At 36.1% G+C, this 20,675-nt stretch overlaps 1 protein-coding gene and 1 pseudogene across 1 annotated transcript in view; one reads left to right on the top strand and one right to left on the bottom strand.

Annotated features, from left to right (window-relative positions):
* Positions 1-689: 689 nt before the first annotated feature.
* Positions 690-11,724, bottom strand: LOC105304856 (annotated as a pseudogene).
* Positions 11,725-11,975: 251 nt separating this feature from the next.
* The window catches only part of SLCO4C1 (solute carrier organic anion transporter family member 4C1), a 49,449-nt gene continuing 40,749 nt past the window's right edge, over positions 11,976-20,675 (top strand). Inside the window, exons 1-2 of the mRNA XM_011379145.1 lie at positions 11,976-12,300; positions 15,358-15,621. Of these exons, the coding sequence (XP_011377447.1) occupies positions 11,982-12,300; positions 15,358-15,621 (583 nt within the window). The 5' untranslated portion in view covers positions 11,976-11,981. The remainder of the gene's footprint in view (positions 12,301-15,357; positions 15,622-20,675) is intronic.

The following is a 20,675-nucleotide window of genomic DNA, read 5'->3' as shown; positions in this document are numbered from 1 at the left end:
AAAATTTGTGTGAATGGTGACAGCCTATTTTGCTCTAGTACAATGCGGATGACACTAAACCAATACACGTGGGCATACCACCAGGGCGTGTCACCGTCACCACGGGTCGGAATACATGGGAATACAAGAGGACCATCCTGTTTGTGGGAATATGTCTAGAAAGTTTATCCTTCACCTATTTTTCTACATACATCCTGAAGTAAATCAATTTTAAATATGTTTGCTTTCAGTAAACCAGCTATGACAATTTATACTAACGAACTGAACTAGAATACATTTGAATAGGTTTTGAATTTGTTTTTTCATTTTTAAAACAAATGCTGAGTGTGCTCAATTGTCAAGGTCCATGCATGAAAAACTGGCCAGCCCAGTGTATTAATCATTAGTAAATGGAACTGCAAAGAGTCCACTAAGTGCTTCCTTATCATTAAGGGGGTACAAGTATTTACATCATAAGACTAATGTGTAGCTTGATCTTTAGGGGACAAGACTACCAAACAATACATGCAACCAATGTCACCATAAAAAAAATTTAAAAAGAAAACAATACATGCAGATTTTTTGTGAGTGTGGACAGAAGGTATTTTTGACATTCAGTTTTGCTATGTGGAAACTAAATGAGTAAATGATTTTTTTTATTTTTTATTTTTTATTTTTTTTGGGGGCAAGTGGTAAGTGAAAGATTCAATTCAATTCTTCGAGGTAGTGGTGGAGGAGTTGAAAGTAGGTCTTTGTTTTGCAGTCATCTGATTTAATTCTTCATAGTTTACTTGTCCTTCTCCATCAATATCTGCTTCTCTGATCATTTCATCTGCTTTCCTGTTAGTTGTTCTCCTAAGTTTGTCATAACGGGCCATAATTCGGCCACAGTGATATAATCACTGCCATTCTTGTCAGACTCGGAATGCCTCACGGATTTCTTCTTCTCTGTCTGTATCTTTCATTTTTCTAGCCATCTTAGTAAAAGATCCTGGAAAGTCAATGGTGCCCTTACAGTCAAGCATCCTCTTCATCCATCATTTCCTGAAATTCGGCTTCTATTGGGTTCTGACCCAGTGACCTCATGACAATTCCAAGTTCCTTTGTTGTGATGGTGCCATCACCATCTTCATCAAACAGGGAGAAAGCTTCCTTGTATTCCGCAATCTGCTCTTTGGTCAGCTGATCAATCACGGTGCTAGCGGAGGGTGGAAGAGCACAGGGATCCAGTGGCTACACCAGCGCAGGGACTGTGACGTCAGGAGTGCCTCGCTGCCGCGACCACTGCCGCGACCACTGCCGCCACTGCCGGAATGTGAGTAACAGCGCCCGCATCCGTGAGACTCCTCAGCAACAATGCTCCGCTTGTTTTCTTTTTGTTGTATCCATTTTGTTCTCTGGTCTTCTTTTTTTCTGCATTCTTTTGAATCAATCAAATATTTTTTATGATCCTACTTCATTTCCTTTCTTGGCTCTTTTATTGTTGTTGCTATTTTCGAGGTTCTCTAGGGCTTATGTTCTGTCATTATAATCTACCTTGACTTATCACTTCATATAATATAAAATGTATATCTCTTCATATTTAAGACATTTACAATAACATACTTCTGCTTTTCTTTACCTGGTCTTTGCATTACTGTCGTCATACATTTACCTTTACATAACTTATGAAGTCCACAATACATTTTTATTTTTGTTTAAACAGTGAGTTATCCATATTTCTCCATGGGTCTTGAACTCCATTTCCTCATTTCTGATGTTCTTTATTCCTTTGTACAGTAGCAATCCCTTAACCCACAATTTTGCTTTCCGTAGTTTCAGTTACCCACGGTCAACTGAGGTTCAAAAAAATTAAGTTGAAAATTCCATAAATAAACAATTCATAAATGTTAAGTTGCATAGTGTTCTGAGTAGTGTGACAACATCTTGCGCTGTCTGCTTGATCCCACCCAGGACATGAATCGCCCCTTTGTCTAGCACATCCACACTGTATGTGCTACCTACCCATAAGTTACATAGTGGCGATCTCACAGATTGGTTAATGGGGGGAGGGGGAGAGGAAGCTGCACATTCATCTAATTTTTATTGTAATACATTGTTATAATTTTTCTATTTTATTATTAGTTTTGTTGTTAATCTTTTACTGTGCCTAATTTATAAATTAAACTTTATCATAGGTATGTATGTATAGGAAAAAACATAATATATATAGAGTTTGGTACTACCCACAGCTTCAGGCATCCACTGGGGGACTTGGGATGTATCCCCCAAAGATAAGGGGGACTATGGTATACATATCATTATTTCCACTTGATATTATTTTCCTTCTGCCTTTTAACATGTGCAGGTGCTCTGGGTGATTTATTATTTTAGGTTTTCTTTTTTTTTTAATGTCTGAAAACGTCTTTATTTTACCTTCATTTATCCTTTCCTCATTTGAATACTGGCCACTGTATCTCCAAAATCTTTGGATGATTCTATCCCTGAAGTAAGATAGTTTCTTCACACACATGTGCTGTCTGTACTCAGCTGAGTACTTGAGGGGATCCCCTGCAGATGAACTCTGTGCAACTTTCATGTCTCCAGTACGCTGCCCTGCACATTCTAGACATCTTGGTTTCCTTGGACCTTTGGCTTTATCTCCTCAACTCAGAGAATCTGCTAGGTTTTCTGTGGATCTCACATCCTGTCCCACCCTTCCCATTCCACCACTTGAAAACTCTCTCAAGGCCATAGTAATTGCTCACCTAGTTTGTTTCCCATGTCTTAGAGAATACTGGCTTTCATTATCTGATGTCCAGTGTCTAGAAAAACTTTTTTTCCCCATATATATATATACATATATGTATATATATACATATATGTATATATATATACACACACACATATATATGTGTATATATATATATTTTTTTTCATTTTTCTTTTGTGTGTTTCAAGTGGAGGTTAAATCTGGTCAAAACTTTTTTCCTATATATATATATATATATATGTATGTATATATATATATATTATATATGTATATGTATATATACATATATATATATTTTTTCATTTTTCTTTTGTGTGTTTCAAGTGGAGGTTAAATCTGGTCTCCATATTGGCTGAAAACAAAAGTCCATTCATTGGCTGTACTTTTATTGCCAGTTTTTCTTATATTCCATTTTTTATATTTAAAAAAGTTTAGTACTTATTTTGCCACTGACTCAAAAGTTTTTACTTCTGTAAAGTTTTGTTAAGTTTTACTTCTTATGGTATTTTTGGTATTATTTTCTTTTTCTAGTCTAGCAAATTTTCATCTCTGATACACTGGAGTATGGAGATCCTTGTACCTTTTCTTCAATTAAAGAGTAGACAGTTGCTTCTGTGAATTTTCTCATGCTTACTTAATTCTCTATTTTCATATCACTTTTGTAGGGTATACAATCTTTGCCCTTGTCTTTTAGGAGCATCTTCTGAAAGCTTTCACAAATAAAGTAGAATTATAGGGGTTTTTTTTTTGTTCGTTTTGTTTCATTTTGCCTATGTCCACTCTGTTCCTTAAAGCTCTTGTGTTTACAAGTAAATTATTTTGCTAATAGTAGCCTTCTAATTCCCTCAGCCTCACACTAGACTTCTCTCAATTCCCAGTAAATTGTGAAAAGATTACTGTGAAAGAATATACAGAAATTCCTTACTCACCACTACCAGTGTTTCTGTTATTGGCCTATTTCCTGCTTCTGATTGCATTAAGCTTTAGGGTGCTTTCTAGAAGCAGGCTGCTGGAACAAATTATATCTTGATATCCCTTATAGTTCTATAAAACTAAATTTTAATAGCCTTCATCATCAACTTTCCTTTGTTAAAAAAAGGGTACAGACTCCCAATCAAGATGGTGGAGGAAAAAATGCTATGCTTGCCTCTTCTCATGACCACATAAAATTACAACTAAACTACAAAACAACCATCACTGAGAATCGCCTGAAGTATAGCTGAACAGAAGTCCTATATCTAAGGATATATAGAAGACTTGCATTGAGAATGGTAGAAGGGAAGAAGCAGAAACACGGAATAGGCTGTTACAACAGCCACATGTGATGCTTAAACATCGGGAGCGATATCTTGGCTGCAGAGGTCTCCTCTGAGGAGTGAGGGGTCCCAGCTCCAAACAAGGCCCCCAGCCCAGCCCAGAGTTCTAGTGCTAGGAAGAGAATCTCCACAACTTCTGGCTGTGAAAACCAGAGGAAACTGTAGCTGAGTGAGATGAAAGGCTGCTGGAGTCCCAGGTGTTCCTCTTAAAAGGACTTTCTCACTGATGGGCTCCAGTACCAGAGCAGTTGTTCGAAAGGCACCAGCGGCATACAAGGAGGAACTGAATTGTCTGGATTCAGGGGGAGGACTGCAGGGGCAGCTTTCTTTCAGATGGAAAAACTGGCAGAAGCCATTTTTCCTTTGTTGAGCTCTTCCTCACCTAGCCTACGTGAGCAGGCAGGCACCACAGCTGAGTCTCAAACAACCTGGCTAACACCATTCATCCTGGTGATTCCCTGAGACCTCACCCCACCCAACTTGCAGGCCCACCCAAGCCACTTCCAGTAGCTTTTCCATACAAATGGCCTGTCTTGGCTCATGCTGTGGACTTTTCTAAAATCTTTCAAGATTAACAAACCCCAAACAAGCAGCATCTAACCTTGGCATGCCTATTATCTCTTGCTGATCAGCCCCAAGCCTGGCACTAGCAGCAGCTGACCTTGGTTCACAGCATGGCCTCACAAGGCACCTCCAAGCCCAGTACAGTTGGCCATCTATGGATTGTTTGGTGGTTCATGCCAGATGGCCCTGGGTAGGGTACAGGCTGGGGCTAAACTTAACCTATGTTAGGCCCCCTCCCAGAGGCCCAGGGCCAGCATGCTCGGTGGCTGGCTTTAGACTGAACCAGAGCACCATTCAGGGTTGCATCTGAGGACAACACACTTAAAAAGTAGGCTGGGCAGGCACCAGAGCCCTGCTAAAGTGAATCCTGCTGCATAGGGTATGCTCCTGCATAATAGTTCCTCCACTGTAGTCACCAGCCAGTCTTACAACCAATCAACCTGAGGATCAATTCCTCCCATTGACATGCCAACAGCAATCAAAGCTCAACTTCAACAGCAGGGCACATACAGCCCACACAAGGGACGCACCTGGAGAATCCAATTCAGAAGACCAAGGAGACTGCACCACTGGGTCCCACAGGACACCTACTACATAAGGCCACTCTACTAAGACTGAGAGAATAGTAGCTCTACCTAATACATAGAAACAAACACAGGGAGGCAGCCATAATGAGGAGAAAAAGAAACAAGTCACAAATATAAAAATAGAATAGAGCTCCAGAAAAAGAACTAAACAAAATGAAGACAAACAATCTGCCAGTTGAAGAATTCAAAACACTGGTTATAAGGATGCTCAATGATCTCAGTGAGAACTTCAACAAAAACATAGGAAACATCAAAATGGAGCTAGAAAACATAAAAAAGAACTAGTCAGAAAAGATGACTACAATAACTAAAATAAAAAATACATTAGAGGAAATCAACAGTAGATTAGATGAAGCAGAGAACTGAATCAGTGATTTGGAAGATAAAGTAGAATAAACACACAATCAGAAGAGCAAAAAGAAAAAAAACAAAACAAAAAATGAGGATAGTTAAAGGGACTCTGAGACAATATCAAGGGTACCAGTATTCATATCATTCATATCATATCATTCATATCATTCATACCAGAAGGAGAAGAGAGAGAGCAGGGGACTGAGAAGCTTTCTGAAGAAATAATGATAGAAAAATTCTTTGTCTTTAACCTTTTTCCTTTTCCCAACCTGGAAAAGGAAATAGACGTACAAGCCCAGGAAGTGCGATGAGTCCCAAGCAAGAGGAACCCAAAAAGGCCCACATCAAGACATATCATCATTAAAATGCCAAAGGTTAAAGACAAAGAATCTTAAAAGCAACAAGGGAAAAGCACTTAGTTACCTACAAGGGAAATCTCATAAGACTGTCTGCTGATTTCTCAGCAGAAACTTTGAAGGCCAGAGGGACTGGTAGGAGATATTCAAATGATATTCAAAGTGATGGAAAGCAAAGACCTACATCCAAGATTACTCTACCCAGAAAAGCTATCATTTAGAATGACAAACAAAGAGCTTCCTAGATAAGAAAAAGCTAAAGGAGTTTATTACCACCAAACCAATATTACAAAAACAAAAAACAAAAAACAAAAAACAAAGAAAAACAAACTTGAAGAGACTTCTTTATAAAAATGAAAAAGAAGAAAAGATCAAAAATATGAATAATAAAATAGCAATACCTACATATCTGTTAACAATTACTTTAAATATAAATGGATTGAATGCTCCAATCAAAAGATAGGGTGGCTGAATGGATAAGAAAACAAGACCTATGCTGCCTACAAGTGACTCACTCTAGATTGAAAGACACACATAGACTGAAAGTAAAGGGATGGAAAAAGATATATCATGAAAACAAAACAAAACAAAACAAAACAAAAATCTGGGATAGCAATGCTTATACTAGACAAAATAGACTTGAAAACAAAGGTTACAACAAGAGAGAAAGAATGACCCAATAATTCCACTTCTGGATATTTATCCTAAGAAACCCAATATATTATTTCAAAGGGACATGTGCATCCACATATTAATTGCAGTATTATTTACAATAGCCAAGATATGGAGGCAACCTTGGCGTCCATCAATAGATGAATGTATAAAGAACAGGTGGTATATATACGCGATGGAATATTACTCAGCCATAAAAAAAGAATAAAATCTTCTCATCTGCAACAATATTGATGGACCTAGAGGATAGTGTGCTGAGTGGAGTAAGTTAGAGGAAGACAAATGCCATATGATTTCACTTATATGTAGAATCTAAAGAACAAAACAAAAACCCAAACCAAACAGAAACAAACTCATAGATACAGAGAACATTTTGATGGTTGCCAGATGGGCGGGGAGTTCAGGAAGTTGGTGAAAAAGAGGAGGAGATTTAGAGGTACGAATTGGTAGTTACAAAATAATCATGGGATGTAAAGTATAGCATAAAGAATATAGTCAATAATACTGTAATAATTATGTACTTTTAGATGAGTATAGATTTATTGAGGTGATGACTTCGTAAGTTACATAAATGTCTAATTACTATGTTGCACACCCGAAGCTAAAATAATACTGTATGTCATCTGTAATTGAAAAATAATAAAATGGGTAGGGATTAAATGGTGAGTTGACAGGACTATTAAGAGTTGTAGTATGTCTATTTATTCAGTAACAATGGCATTTTGTCACGATCGTGACATTGTGAATACATATATGCTATAGAATTACAGAATATTAAAAACTGTTTTAGGGCATCAAAATCGGATCTTGAGTAGAAAAGAAATATGTTCCAGAAATATCCTAATTACTAATTAAAAGTAGAATAATTTCTTCTAAAGCATTTCTTGAGATATAAATCCAACTATGCTTTCTTCACTATATCTAATGTTGTGATATTTATAAGTATGCTTTTATAGAGTTTATGTGTTTTGAATAAATTATAATAACTTGAGATTATAGTAAATTTTACACTAATAGTATATTTTTCACTACCTACTGGGTTAGTTTTCTTATAGAATTATTGTATTGTTTATTTTCTTTTTAAAAAATTATTATCAGCCCTGTTCATGGATATATCTCTTCATAATGATTTTAAAAAAGTATAGTTGAATTTCTTTTCAATATAAATATCTTTCTTTGCTATTGCAATTCAAAACAGTATTTAAAATAATCTAGTTCAGCATTAAATTTTTTCATAGATATCATATGTTATTTCTAATTATACATTTTGTAGAGCATTTAAAATGGAAAAAAAAGGAAGAATCCTAAGATCACTTAGACTGCTTCATTGGTTTTATTTAGTTAATAAAAGATCTAGTGGTATTAATAAATCTTTAATACAGGGATTTTTTGTTAACCTCAACAATACTTGCACTTGACCATCTTTATATTCAGGCTGTCTCAAGGTCTATCTAATTTTAATATTCTATAAGCCTCATAGTGTTATACTGCTAAAGGATTCACATCCAGTCTGCAGCTGTAAGGGAACTAATAAAGTATTAAAAGCATGCAGAAAGGAAAATGATAAAGTACTCAACGTAGGCATATAAGTACATTTTCATCTTATAAGTATATCTACATGGAAGGTAAAAATATAATTTTTAACACTGTTTTTAAGCATGGAGTCTGAGCAAGGGGAGTTAGTGACATAATCTTGATAGCTTTTGTCCATTACGATACTTTACTTTGGTTCATCCAATTCCTGATAGGGAAGATCTACTATATATCTACTATATATCTCAGAGAATGATATCTATAGGCAGAGGCATCTGCTCCTGGGTACACTGTTGGAGCTTTACTATAAAATTTGGAAACTGTTCTTTCTCTCATTCTCTACCCTTCAAAAATATAGCAAATAAAATCCACTAAAAGAATAGCAATTTATTAATTACCTTCTGAAATTTAACATTGTATATTTTGACTATATTCACTAGGTTTACCCTAGATTGGTCAAAGAATTAAAAAATGACAGTTTTCTATAGAATTATGAGACAAAACCTATCAAAGCTTTTTTTTTTTTTTTGGTCTTTGTTGCAAACCTGAACCTCCTTCCTTCCATCATTGCAGCATAAAGGGTGTAGAGGAACAGGAAAGTGATGTTGATGACACTTTCAGTAAGTGCAAGATGTATTTAAAATGAAGCAATAGCACTTTTGCTAATGTTTCAACAATACTTTACTCTCTAACACTGCGAGTAGACTTTTCCTTAGTATAGATTTAAGTGTGTGATGATTGTGCTAATTTGATAGTATAATTTGAATTTATTAATTCGAAGCTGCAAAAGTCTTAAGCTGTGACTGCATATAATCACATTTCATCAAAGCAAAATTTGCTTGTTGTTTAAATTACTTCATATTTCATAGAGAGAATGGCGCTCATATATATTTACACCTTTAGATACCACTTTAAGTCTATTTCTGTGTTAACTTTTTTTTTGATAAAAGGCCTAGGAGGATTACATACTAAGCCTAATTTAGATATCAGCAAAATCTGGGGTATTCAGAGCAGAATTAGTCTTCTAAACCTCATCACCATCGGGTAAATATGAGTTTTGATCTCTCAGAGTTGCTATGTAATAATTATAACCAATAGAGATAGGCTGTAGCAATTAAGAGAGAAAATACAAAGTCCAGGGAAGATATTTGACTGAGAAAATTGAGTTTATATCTTTAATAAGTGGCAGGCCATTTATTAGCTGTATGATTTTGGGTGAATTACTAATCTGTGCTGAATATAGTTTCTTTAATATGTAACATGTAAATAATAGCTACTGCTCTAGTAAGGATTAATAATGGAGTACATAATAGACATTTAAAAATGTTATTTCCTACTTCTACTCTTTCTCTGTGTTCTAGGTCAGTCTAGACTTTTTTTGACTGTAAGGGAACAAGGAAAAGGATGTACATCTGTTCAAAGTAAGATTTTTTTATATCTCAATTCTTCAACTCAGTAAATAAAGCATATATAATTGAAACAAAATTTTCACAAAATAGTACTTATGTGGCATGTACTGTGTATTTTTTTTTCTTCTGAATTCTAGTTTATTTCATTAAGAAGTAACAATGTTTGAAAGATATTCCTCTAGGCCATCTTAAATGAGCCTAGTGTCTACCGTTAGAAGAAATAAAAACATCTCATTTCATTATGAGAGGGGACCTTTCCATCACCATATTCTCTTCTTTGGGTTTAAGGCTACACTTGATATGACCATCATATGCTACTAAATCATTGCTATTCGAGAGGTATTAGCACTGAATCCGGAAGTAGATTCTTTGGCAGGAAATCAAGCAGGTGTTAAATGAAAATAGCAAGACTTGAAAACTCTCCCTAGAACTTAATAGCATGATTAATTAATATTTAGTGAAATACTCTAACATCTAATGAAAGGGTCCTTATGTGTGAATAATAGTACTAGTGTATTGAAAACAATATAATATAGCATTATAGTATCCAGTAACATCTGAGACCTATTTTGAGATATTTTATAATCAGTAATTAGATTTAGGGAAGTAGGTTCTTTAACACTTGAGCAGCGGTCCCCAACCTTTTGGCACTGGAGACCAGTGCTCCTATGAGAAACTAATGCCGGATGATCTGAGGTGGAGCTGAAGCGGTGATGCTAGTGCTGGGGAGGGGCTGCAAATACAGATGAAACTTTGCTCATCCACTCACTCACCACTTACCTCCTGCTGTGTGGCCTGGTTCCTAACAGGCCACAGACAGGACCGGTCTTCGGCCCAGGGGTTGGGGATGCTTGCTCTATAGTCTTTTGAAGCAAAACAGCTTTGTGTATGTAGCCCTGATTACCTAGCAAAAAAATATATGTATGGTTTTATTATGTTCCTTATTGGAATAAACATTTCAATTTAGGGAAAGATAAACATTCTGAGATCTTGATATATGGCTTTAAAAATGTCTTTGTTTAAAATATATTACTTTGGGATGTATTAGTCTATCTTCTGAAGGGGAGAGAGAATGGAGATCCTTTGAAAACCTAATTATGTCACAATCATGTCACTCCTTGGCTCCATTTCCTATTTCACAATAAAAGCCAGAGTCCTATAATGGCCTACAAGGTCTGGCCCCAATCACTTCTCCCCCACCCTACCTGCTCTCCTTTACCTGCTCCCAACTCTTACTGCTCTGCAAGCATCTCATTTCACCTCAGGCACTATTTCCCCAACATATCAGGCTCCCTCCCTTACCTCCTTCAGGTCTTTGCTCAAATGTCTCCTTCTCATTGAGGTCTTCCCTGACTACTCTATTTAAAATTGCATCCTATTCCTCCCTTTCTCCCAACACACACACTTTCTAGCCTGTCCTTGCTTTACTTTTCTCCATAGCACTTATCACCATGAAATGTACCATATATTTATTACTTACTGTCTGTCTCCTATAAATGTAAGCACCATACGGCTAGGGGATTTGTCAGTTTTTATGCACGCTTGTATCCCCAGAGCCTAAAAGCGGTTGGCATCCGGTAAATAAAATTTTTTTGATTAATAAATGAATAAATTGTCACTAGCGCATAAAGGTGTTCAGTTCTTCACAGTGTTTTTCTTATTCCACAAGTAAAAATTATTTACATGATTCTCAACGCTGTTGATCTTAGATAATATACTGCACAAAGAATCTCATACATATGCTTTTAAAGTTTCTTAATTCATATTTCTTCAGTTTTAGGAAAGTAAAACCAAAAGTGTGGCAATGTCGTGATGATAATGACAGTGGTGACGGCGGGTAGGGGGTGGGAGGTGGGGATTTATCTTTTTCAGGGAAGATGACAGGTAAAAGTCTTACATGATGCTCACAGAGTATTGTACCTGTGGCTGCTTGTTCTTGGAGTCTAGACCTAGCTCGGTTTAGGAGGCAGCTAAATAAGAAAACCGCAGGTTAACGTTTGTTCTTGAACGATCTCCTGATGCAACCGTGTTTACAGCTTTCCTGCCAGCACCCTGGGGGAGCTTTACGGTCACCAGACTCCTACAGCCTTTATTTGGTTCCCAGTCCCTGGGCTCCACGAAGGAGCGCAGCCGGCTGCGAGCCCAGCTTAGGGGCCCGGGCCTCCTTACCTGGCGGCGGCCAGGCCGCACGCCCACACCGAGCATTCGGGTTGGCCCCAGCGGCGACAGGTGAGGCGCGGCGGAGTGCCAACTACATAGCCAGGAGGCGGCAAACTTGAGGAGGAGGGTTCCAGCGGCAGCCTCGGCGGAGGCGGCGGCGAGAGCCCTAGAAGAGGAAGGCCGGGAGGCGGGGAGTCTTCCCGCACGGGGGCGCTGCCACCTGCCCAAGGGTGGAGCCAGAGCGGGACCTGGTTATTTGCTGCTCCGACGCACTGGAGTCGGGAGAACAACCGGTCCTGACCATGAAGGGCGGCAAAGGCATTGAGAACCCGGCTTTCGTCAACTCCAGCCCAGACACCCCGCGCCGTTTCTCTGCATCACCCTCTTACGTCGAGGTCTCCGTCTTGTGCTCCAGTACTCAGAGAGAGGATTCGCAGCCACATGAGCCTCAGGAGCCCCCTTTGCCTTCGGCAACACACCCTGGCTCCCGAGAGCCTCAGTCGCTGTCGGAGTTCGAGGAGGGGCCGTGCGGATGGGGGAACTTCCAACCCCAGTGTCTCCAGCTCTGCAACACGCCCCAGGGGTTTCTGGTTCTCTACTGCCTCTTGGCTCTCACGCAAGGTAAGGTCCAGCGCAGGCTGGCGAGGGCGAGGAGGGGCGCGGAGAGCTGGGAGAGGAGAGGGCTGGTGCCTTGCGGGCCAGGTGATCCACGCGCCCTGCTTGGCGACTCCGGCTGGGGACTTGCAAGTGCTCGCATCCACATTAACCATCTCGGTCCAGACTTCCACATTTTAGCTTCTCCTGTATCTCAAAACTATTTAAAACTTGCCATACAGCCTTTTTAACTTTTTTTTTTTAACCTCAGTTTGGCAGATTCGAGTTCTCCAAGGAAGGTGGAAATTACGGGAGCCTTCCTGGGGGAACGGTTTGCCCTGGGGGAATCCATTCTAATGACAAAAGCAAGCGCTGAGGAAAACTCCCGATTAAAGGGAAAGAAGGATTAATTAATAAATTATGCAGGTGGGGTTAGGGTGGTTCTCAAAGGAGAAACTTGTTGAATATGTATAGTATATAGGTTAGGTATAAGCGTTCATGTTTCTGCGTATGTTTAGTTTGAGTTCTATATGAAAACAAGTAGAGTCCAGTAAGTTAGCAAAGGCTTCAGGCGTTGTTGAAGGGTGAGGTCTTACAAACACTCAAGAGTTATGCAGCATCTGTTTTTTTCTAGGATCTCTTTTAGTTCTCTTGGGAGTTACTGATAAAGTCTCGGATTATACCCTCAGGAGTTTGCAATCTAAATCTGGTTGGGAGGAGAGGTAGGGTAGAGAGAATTGGTCCCGTGAAAGAAAGCATAGTGAAGGCAAAAGCTGCTGCCGTGGTGCAGGAGATGAATGAAATGGGAAGTTACACTAACGTGACAAATTTAGGCATTAAGGTGGAGCATCTTGAAGGACAAGCTGAAAGTTAATTAGAATTTGATGGTATGTAGATAATTCTTGGACACTTGAATCATAGTTTTAAAATATTTTGTAAGAAGGCAATCAAGGACTGGAAGAAATACATCCCAAGAAGTATTTGGGGAAATACTTCTTGGAAGTATTGGAAATTACTCTTTCTAAGAAAATCAGAAGAATAAATCTAAATATATTTTTCCTGCTCTTATTGGAGCTCCCCTTTCTCAAAGAAACACCCTGTGCCTTGGTTTGCACAAGTTAGGTGTTAAGTATTTGTTGATTACAAGTAAACTGCAGCTCTCCTACTAAAGGTGGTTTTGTGCTGAAGAGTCATTTGTCTTTCTTGTCCCCACCAAAGTTCACCTTCTCATAATGTCTTGATATTAGTTGTCCAAAATCCATGATTGTCAAGCATCTCAGTGTCAAAGTAATGGAAAGTTCAAAGAAGCTGGACACAAGTAAAAAATTTCTTGTTTTGTGTTTCGTCTTAAAACATACTCTGAAATTTCTATATTATCCTAGAATACATCATTTTATGTTTAACATAAAATATTTTAATAAATTATCAAATGTAATTGGCAGTCTTAGAGAAATGTGTCAGATGTACCCTGGAGATACGTCTACCCAGAGGTCCCCAATTTAAGAAACATAATCTGAAATGAAAGTGACCCAATAAATTAATTCTTGTTTCAGTTTAAGTTTTAATGACTGAGGTCATTATTACCATGTTTCTCAAACATGGTCTTTGGGAGTTTTCATGGTATAGTAATAGGTGTTTATTGAGAAAGGAACAACTACAGAACTTGTCAAGGGAGTTTACTTGACCCAACATTTCTTATAGATAAGCAGGATTTCTCTTAGCACTTAATTTCTTCCTCCTAGCTTCATGCATTTATGATGGAGGGACATAGTATGCAGGACATGGTATGGAATTTTCTTTGAAAGCAGAGTTCTTGGAACTTCTGTAGCATTCCAATGTGAATTCGAACTCATAGCCTTAAAGTGCTATACTTCCACAAGAGGTTACAAATTTACTTTTTCAGAGAAGTTTTACCATAAAGGCAATGAGTGCTAATGACTGACTTTTGATCAGTATGACAAGTGTGTTGGGAAGTTGATATTTGGATGAGGAAATTTTCGTATTCTCAGATAACTTTATCTCCTTATAAGTCTGTCATTCCTAAGTTCTTTTGATACTTTATCTTGAAATATTAGGAATTGTAAATGGGCTTATAGACTTATTAAACTGGCATAAGAGTAAAAATCATGTTAGGACTTTTAAAACTTGTTATATCAATTTCCTCGAAATATATTTCCAGTTACAGTCTTGATAAAGCAAAGTTTAAAGAAATTGTAGAGATCATGGCTTGTGTATACTCTTTCTGTTAATGAATGAAATGTATCCTCTTAAGTAAAAGGGGTAACTAGTTTAAAACTTTATAATTTGATCAGATGGTTTTTATTTTCAATTTATAGTAATATTTAAACTGGAAATTTAATCTATATCTGGACAGAATTTTTAAGTCAGTTGAAACTAGATTTCCAGCTTTTTCTTGTTTACATTATGTGACTCCATCATAATTATAATAAACAGATGAAGTGTTAAGTATCTTTGTTTTTCTTTTACTTTGGCTATGATTTAGAATGTCAGTGGTTTAAATAAGACTCTTAACTTTATGTTTATTTTTGCTCCAGGATCTTTTAAGTGATAACTTTTGTGTATATAAGTGTTAGAAGAAAAATGAGGTTTGAGAGTTCAATTTCACCTTTCTTAAGACTAAGTCAAGGATCTCTTGTTAAAGAGAAATATGTTTAAAGATTGAGTAACTTGGGAAGCAATTGAGCATCTAACTCAAATGACCTCTGCAGTCAGCTGTCCTTTTGTGCTTTCAAGTGAAGTCCTTGAGAATGAGAATGTTACATTTGGAAACTCGCTGGCAAACCGAGGCTTCATAAGACTTTACCAGTCTTTTTGTTTGTCACTTAAAGAGAAATGAAATTTCTCTTGATTGAATACCTGAAAACTCATAAGTGTACAATTTAAAAGCAGACTAATTTGTAAGGAAGTATGTTTGGGTTGCCTGCCTTTGAAACTTTGGGTCCTTTAAAATTGGTACATTTAAAAATATCAAAAGTCACCACCAAATGTTAGTACATTGTGTTAATAATCATAATCTGTATGGTAAAGTTGTAATAATGCACAATTTCCTTTTTTCTGTTTTAGGTATTGTAGTAAATGGCCTAGTAAATATCAGCATTTCCACTATTGAGAAGCGCTATGAAATGAAGAGTTCCCTGACGGGTCTGATATCATCAAGCTATGATATCGCATTCTGTTTGTTGTCTTTATTTGTATCATACATTGGTGAAAGAGGACACAAACCAAGATGGCTTGCATTTGCATCCTTTATGATAGGACTGGGAGCACTTGTATTCTCATTGCCAAAATTTTTTAGTGGAAAATACCAGTTGGGATCCCCTTTTGAAGGTAAGTTTCTATTGTGTTTTTGTTTGTTTTACTTTAGGAAGTAGTATGAAACTAGGCCGTTAACTATATTGCAACTCACTTGTACAGGTAAGTAGGGTAAGGGCTTAAGCCTCTTTCACTGCTCACTGTTTGGCTTTGTTGTGATGGAAATTGTGTGAATTAAGAGATTAGAGACAGATGGTGCATTATTCATCACTTCACTAGTTCTCCAATTTATTAATCCTCTGATACTCATTCCCCATATTACACACAATCCTCAAAAAGTGATGACTTATTTTTCTTTGTGATTATAATGTCATTGATATTCTAAGGTAAATTGTTTTTCTGTTTGTGGTTTTATTGGATGTGCTTACAGCTCTGTACCCAGACTTGTTGGTTCCTGATTTGAGTTAAAGAGGTGAAATTTACAGGAGAACTGAAGCTTTTCCTAAGAACTGGCTCTACTTTTATGACTGTCTAGTTTAGAGACACAGAACTTTGTGAGTTATCTAATGTGTTGTTCCAGTTAGACAAAGAAGCATTATTCAAAGGCTCAAAAAAGAAATTTGATTATTTGTATTTCTTTTTTTCCCAAATAATAATTTTGTTTTTTAATAGAAAAGCAATTAAAGCCAGAGGAATGTGCTAATGAAAGTAAACCTTAGCATTTCTATTGTTTTTTCTGGAACTTTTAATAACAAATATAGAATAAAATTAGAAAGCTACAAAATCAGAAGCTTTCAAGGTGTAGGTAAGTGGCGAAAAGGCTTAGAGTAAGAAGAAAGGAGAATTGGGGCCTGATGCAACATAGGCATTATTTTTTAAAAGTTAAGATTGTTATATTGTGAGATTTAGTATTGAAAATATTAAAGTGTTAACATTTTCCAATTTCCCAGTTATAGAATGATAACAAATAGGAAAATATTTTAAATAACAAAATTTATATTATGCAGCATGGTTTTAGGAGTACAGTTATTATGTAAACATATATCATTTTGGAAATAAAAATAGAATATTCACATTATTGTACACTGTGCAACTTTTCACCAAAATCTTACTGATATTTCTTATTGTCTTAGTTAAAGTAGATTACATAGAGGTATTGGCTGATCTGTAAAATTTTTGCTCTCAATTAAGACTCGTAATTTAAATAATAGCTTATCTGTGGCAAATGAAAACAAAAACAAGGTTGCCTTTATGATAGTCTGTCATTCATACAATGAGTATTTGTTGATATGAACTATACATGTTGCTGAGATAATAGCAGTGAAACAGTTTCATGCCATCTGGATTTTATATACTAGTGAGAAGACATACAAAGTTAACAAACAAATAAACAAGATAATTGAAGATTGAGGTTAATATATAAAGAGAACAAGTAGTATGGAGTAATAATCTACAAAGGAGAAAATATGTGGGCAATGGGAAGGCCATTTTGATAACTGGATAATGAGGACTAGCCTTGAAAGATACTTTCCAGGCTGGAGAAAAGCATGATCAAGGGCCTTCAAGCAGTAAAGAGCTTGCTAGGTTTTGGGGGTTGTCAGTTTGGGTCAGCATGATCAAAGCAAGGGAGAACATGGCATGAGGTGAGCTTGGAGAGGCAGGTAGAGGCATGAGGCACTTAGATTTTCCTTTAAGTGTAATGGGAAGTATGAGAGAATTTTACACAGGGAAGTGCATGATCTTATTTATGTTGTAAAATGATCATTTTGGCTTCTGTTTTGAAGGACAAGGTTAAATGTAAGGAAGTCACTCAGGGTTTTTACTATAGTCCAGGTGAGAGAGAAAGGTGGTTGGGACTGGGTTGATAGCAGTAGAGATCTAGAGGAGTGACTGATTTTTCAAAGTATTTTAAAGGAAGAAGAAATAGGACTTTCCAGGGAATTGATCGTGAGGGAAGAATGAATAATGACTGCTTGTATTAGGCTTGACTAACCGGGGGCTTTTACTAGAATGTGGAAGACTGGCTAGAACAGAATTGGGAGTGGAAATCAAGAATTCAGCTTTGGATTTAAGTATGAACTGCATATTATATATCCAGTGTTGCAGTACATATCTTTGAACATATATGTTTACATAAATATGTAAGTCATTCTTTAGTCTTCATTCCTAGAAGTACAAATACTGGGTTTTTTTGAAGGGCTTCCTCATTATAATTTTTCATAAATAACGTCACACCAACTTTTAACTGCCAGTTATTCTCACAGTCAATATATGAAAATGCAGTTGCTATTTTGATTTTTTATATTCTTTTTATCTCTGAATGTTTCCTTTAATAGAAATATTGTGGTGTGTTTGTGTGTATGTGTAGGTGTTTACAATATAGCAGAAACAAAACTCAGGACTGAAGTTGCATTACAAATCTAAAAACTTAAGACATTTAGAAACATAAGGAATGTTAGAAATCATAATCTCCCTCCCCTGTTTTTTTTACAATGTCGACTCTTAGGACAAGAGCTGAAATGACTTAATAGTGATTGTATAGATGGTTAATAACAGCTGAAACTAATACTAGTTTTTATGCTTTGTTTAATGTTTTTCAAATTTTTATTTATTACTCGTAGTAGGTTTTTAACTGTATAGAATTATTGTAATATTTTTATGAATTTTAACCACTGCTTCCCCAATTTTAAGTAGCCAGTTATAATGGTCTGTGCTTTCTTTAAAATATACATTAACTTGTCTGCTCCAGAGAATTAATCCACTTTTGCAAATATGGGGTCCTGTAACCAAAAATCTGAATTATTTGTCCAAGTTTAAGGATAATGTAGAAGAAAGCTGGAGATACATGTGGTAAAAGTAAACAAATGAGTTGAAAGCATTCTGTAAATAAATTATAAGCAAGGGAATGTACAGTCTTCTTAGGTAACATAATATAAATAGCCCAAACAGCATAACATTAAGAAATTATTTTATTAATTGAAATCATACATGTAATTTAATTCGAAAGTATCATTGAAATAATTAACATATTCCCTGTGTGCTTTTTTTTTTTTGTTACTGTTGTTTTCGGATTCGAAGGAAATCAGTCGGGGCTCAGTTTGGATGAGTAATCTCTGTAAGAGGAGATTAAAGTAATGTAATATAGTTGCTAAATAGAAGAAAACAAAATATGAAATATCATAAGCATGTCTAATTTCCACAGATGTGAGAAAAACAAGATTATGAGTTAGCGAAAAAATATAAAAGTGTCTTTGGAAACAGCTCGACTTTTCTATTCTGGATTTTTTTTAAGGGAAACTCTTACGGAGACTTAAAAGTTAGGAGCGATTATTTCACTTTGAATGGAGATAAAAACATTTATCAAAGGAAAGTGTTGGTGGTTGTTATTGGATACAAAAAAAGGAAGAATTAAAAGAAATGCTTCTAGGGGTTAATTTTTGCATATGTTAACCCGAAAATGGAATAATGTTATAAAACATTTTCAAGTAAATCATATTTGCCACTTGATATATTTTAACATAAAATTAACATAACATTTTAATATCTTTTAAATATTTTTAAAATGTAATAAATAAATAAATCTTTACCACATAACATTTTTTCATCCAAGCACCTTTAATTCCTTTCGGATGAGTGTTAATTTAATGTTGTTAAGCAAAATAATCTTTTCTCTCTTTGAGACTTTGGGTAGGGGGTTATTTAGTTATTAGTAAATACTTAAGAATTGTAGAAAAATAATTACTACATCCAGTAAAGCTCCTTTTCTCTATCGACCAATCTTTGGATAACTTTTCCTAAGTCATATTATTTATTTTATTTTTTTTCACTATCCCTTTCTCCCCAAAAAAGAGAGCTCTCAACACTTTCCATTTGCTTCAGCACTGAATTTCTAATGTTGTAGATTGGTATTTCCGAGAGAATTCCACACCACAGGACTTGTGACTACTTACAAAGGTCAAACTAGGAAAATGATTAGAGCCAGACTCAAAGTTGGACTTAATTTTTAGTTACTGTTTTGTCTTTTATCTTGTACTCTTAAGGAGTTTTTTAACATGGAATGCTTGACTAGATTGGAGAAGATATACATAAGGCCAAAAACCTTAGAGGTTTTCAAACACTAATTCAATACAGCATGCTTTAATTTTGCTTTTTTAATTTTGCCTTTCGGTGTTCTTTCTTGATATTACTTCTTTCTTGTGGAAATCACTTTTTTATATGTATTTTAATTTTATTGTAACAAGTGAATAAAGAGGAGGGGTGACTTATTAGAAGACATAATGGTGTAATAAAACGAATTATTTGTTTTAAAATTTAATACACACAATAAAAGAACTCGAGCTAGTCAGTGCTCCAAGTGAAATTATCACGTTTTTAATATCAGAGGTACTTCAGTCTTCCCCAACTTCCTAGATAATATGAATTTCCCTGGATGGTTGCTACCTTTATTTAGTGCCCCATTGGAGATCCTAATTCAGTAAGTCTAGAGTAGGACTCAGGAATTTATATTTTTAAAAAATTACCCACATTCTTATCAGTTTTGAAAAATACACGTCCAATGTAGAGTTTAATTATTTTGTAAAGTTTCAACTGTGGGCATAGAGAGAAAGGTTTTTTATTTTCATTATTGCTTTGTATCTTCCTTTAAAATATTAATTTCATGACTATCATGAAATACCAGGTACCTTAATATAGATAGTTTTGTTGAAATTCAAATGACCGAACTTCTGAAATAGTGGAAACTGACAGAGAAAGATAAATAGGAAAGCATGTGTCAATGAGATGTTAGTACAAACTCAGTTCTGCTCACAGCTATAGTTTGCAGATAGGTAGACATTCGAAAGATCCGTGGCTTTGACCAAGAGAATACGTCTGAGCATTTTCCAAAATATATTCTGCAAAGCATAGTTTCTGAAGGTATTACGAGTGTGTTAAAAATGTGTTCTGTGGCTCAACGAGTTTGGGAAAAATTGAAAGTTAAAGAGATGTCTCTATTACATTACTGTTAAGGTGAATGCATTTTGTGACTCATTAGCTAGGTAAATGATATGTAGGGTTCTGAACTTATTGACAAAGGGAGTCCATTGTTATGGTTGTCACCTTTTACCCTCTTTCATTGCTCACTTTACGTT

This window comes from Pteropus vampyrus, unplaced genomic scaffold (genome assembly GCF_000151845.1).
Source record: "Pteropus vampyrus isolate Shadow unplaced genomic scaffold, Pvam_2.0 Scaffold11, whole genome shotgun sequence".
Taxonomy (NCBI): domain Eukaryota; kingdom Metazoa; phylum Chordata; class Mammalia; order Chiroptera; family Pteropodidae; genus Pteropus; species Pteropus vampyrus.
This window is presented reverse-complemented; position numbering and strand designations above follow the sequence as displayed.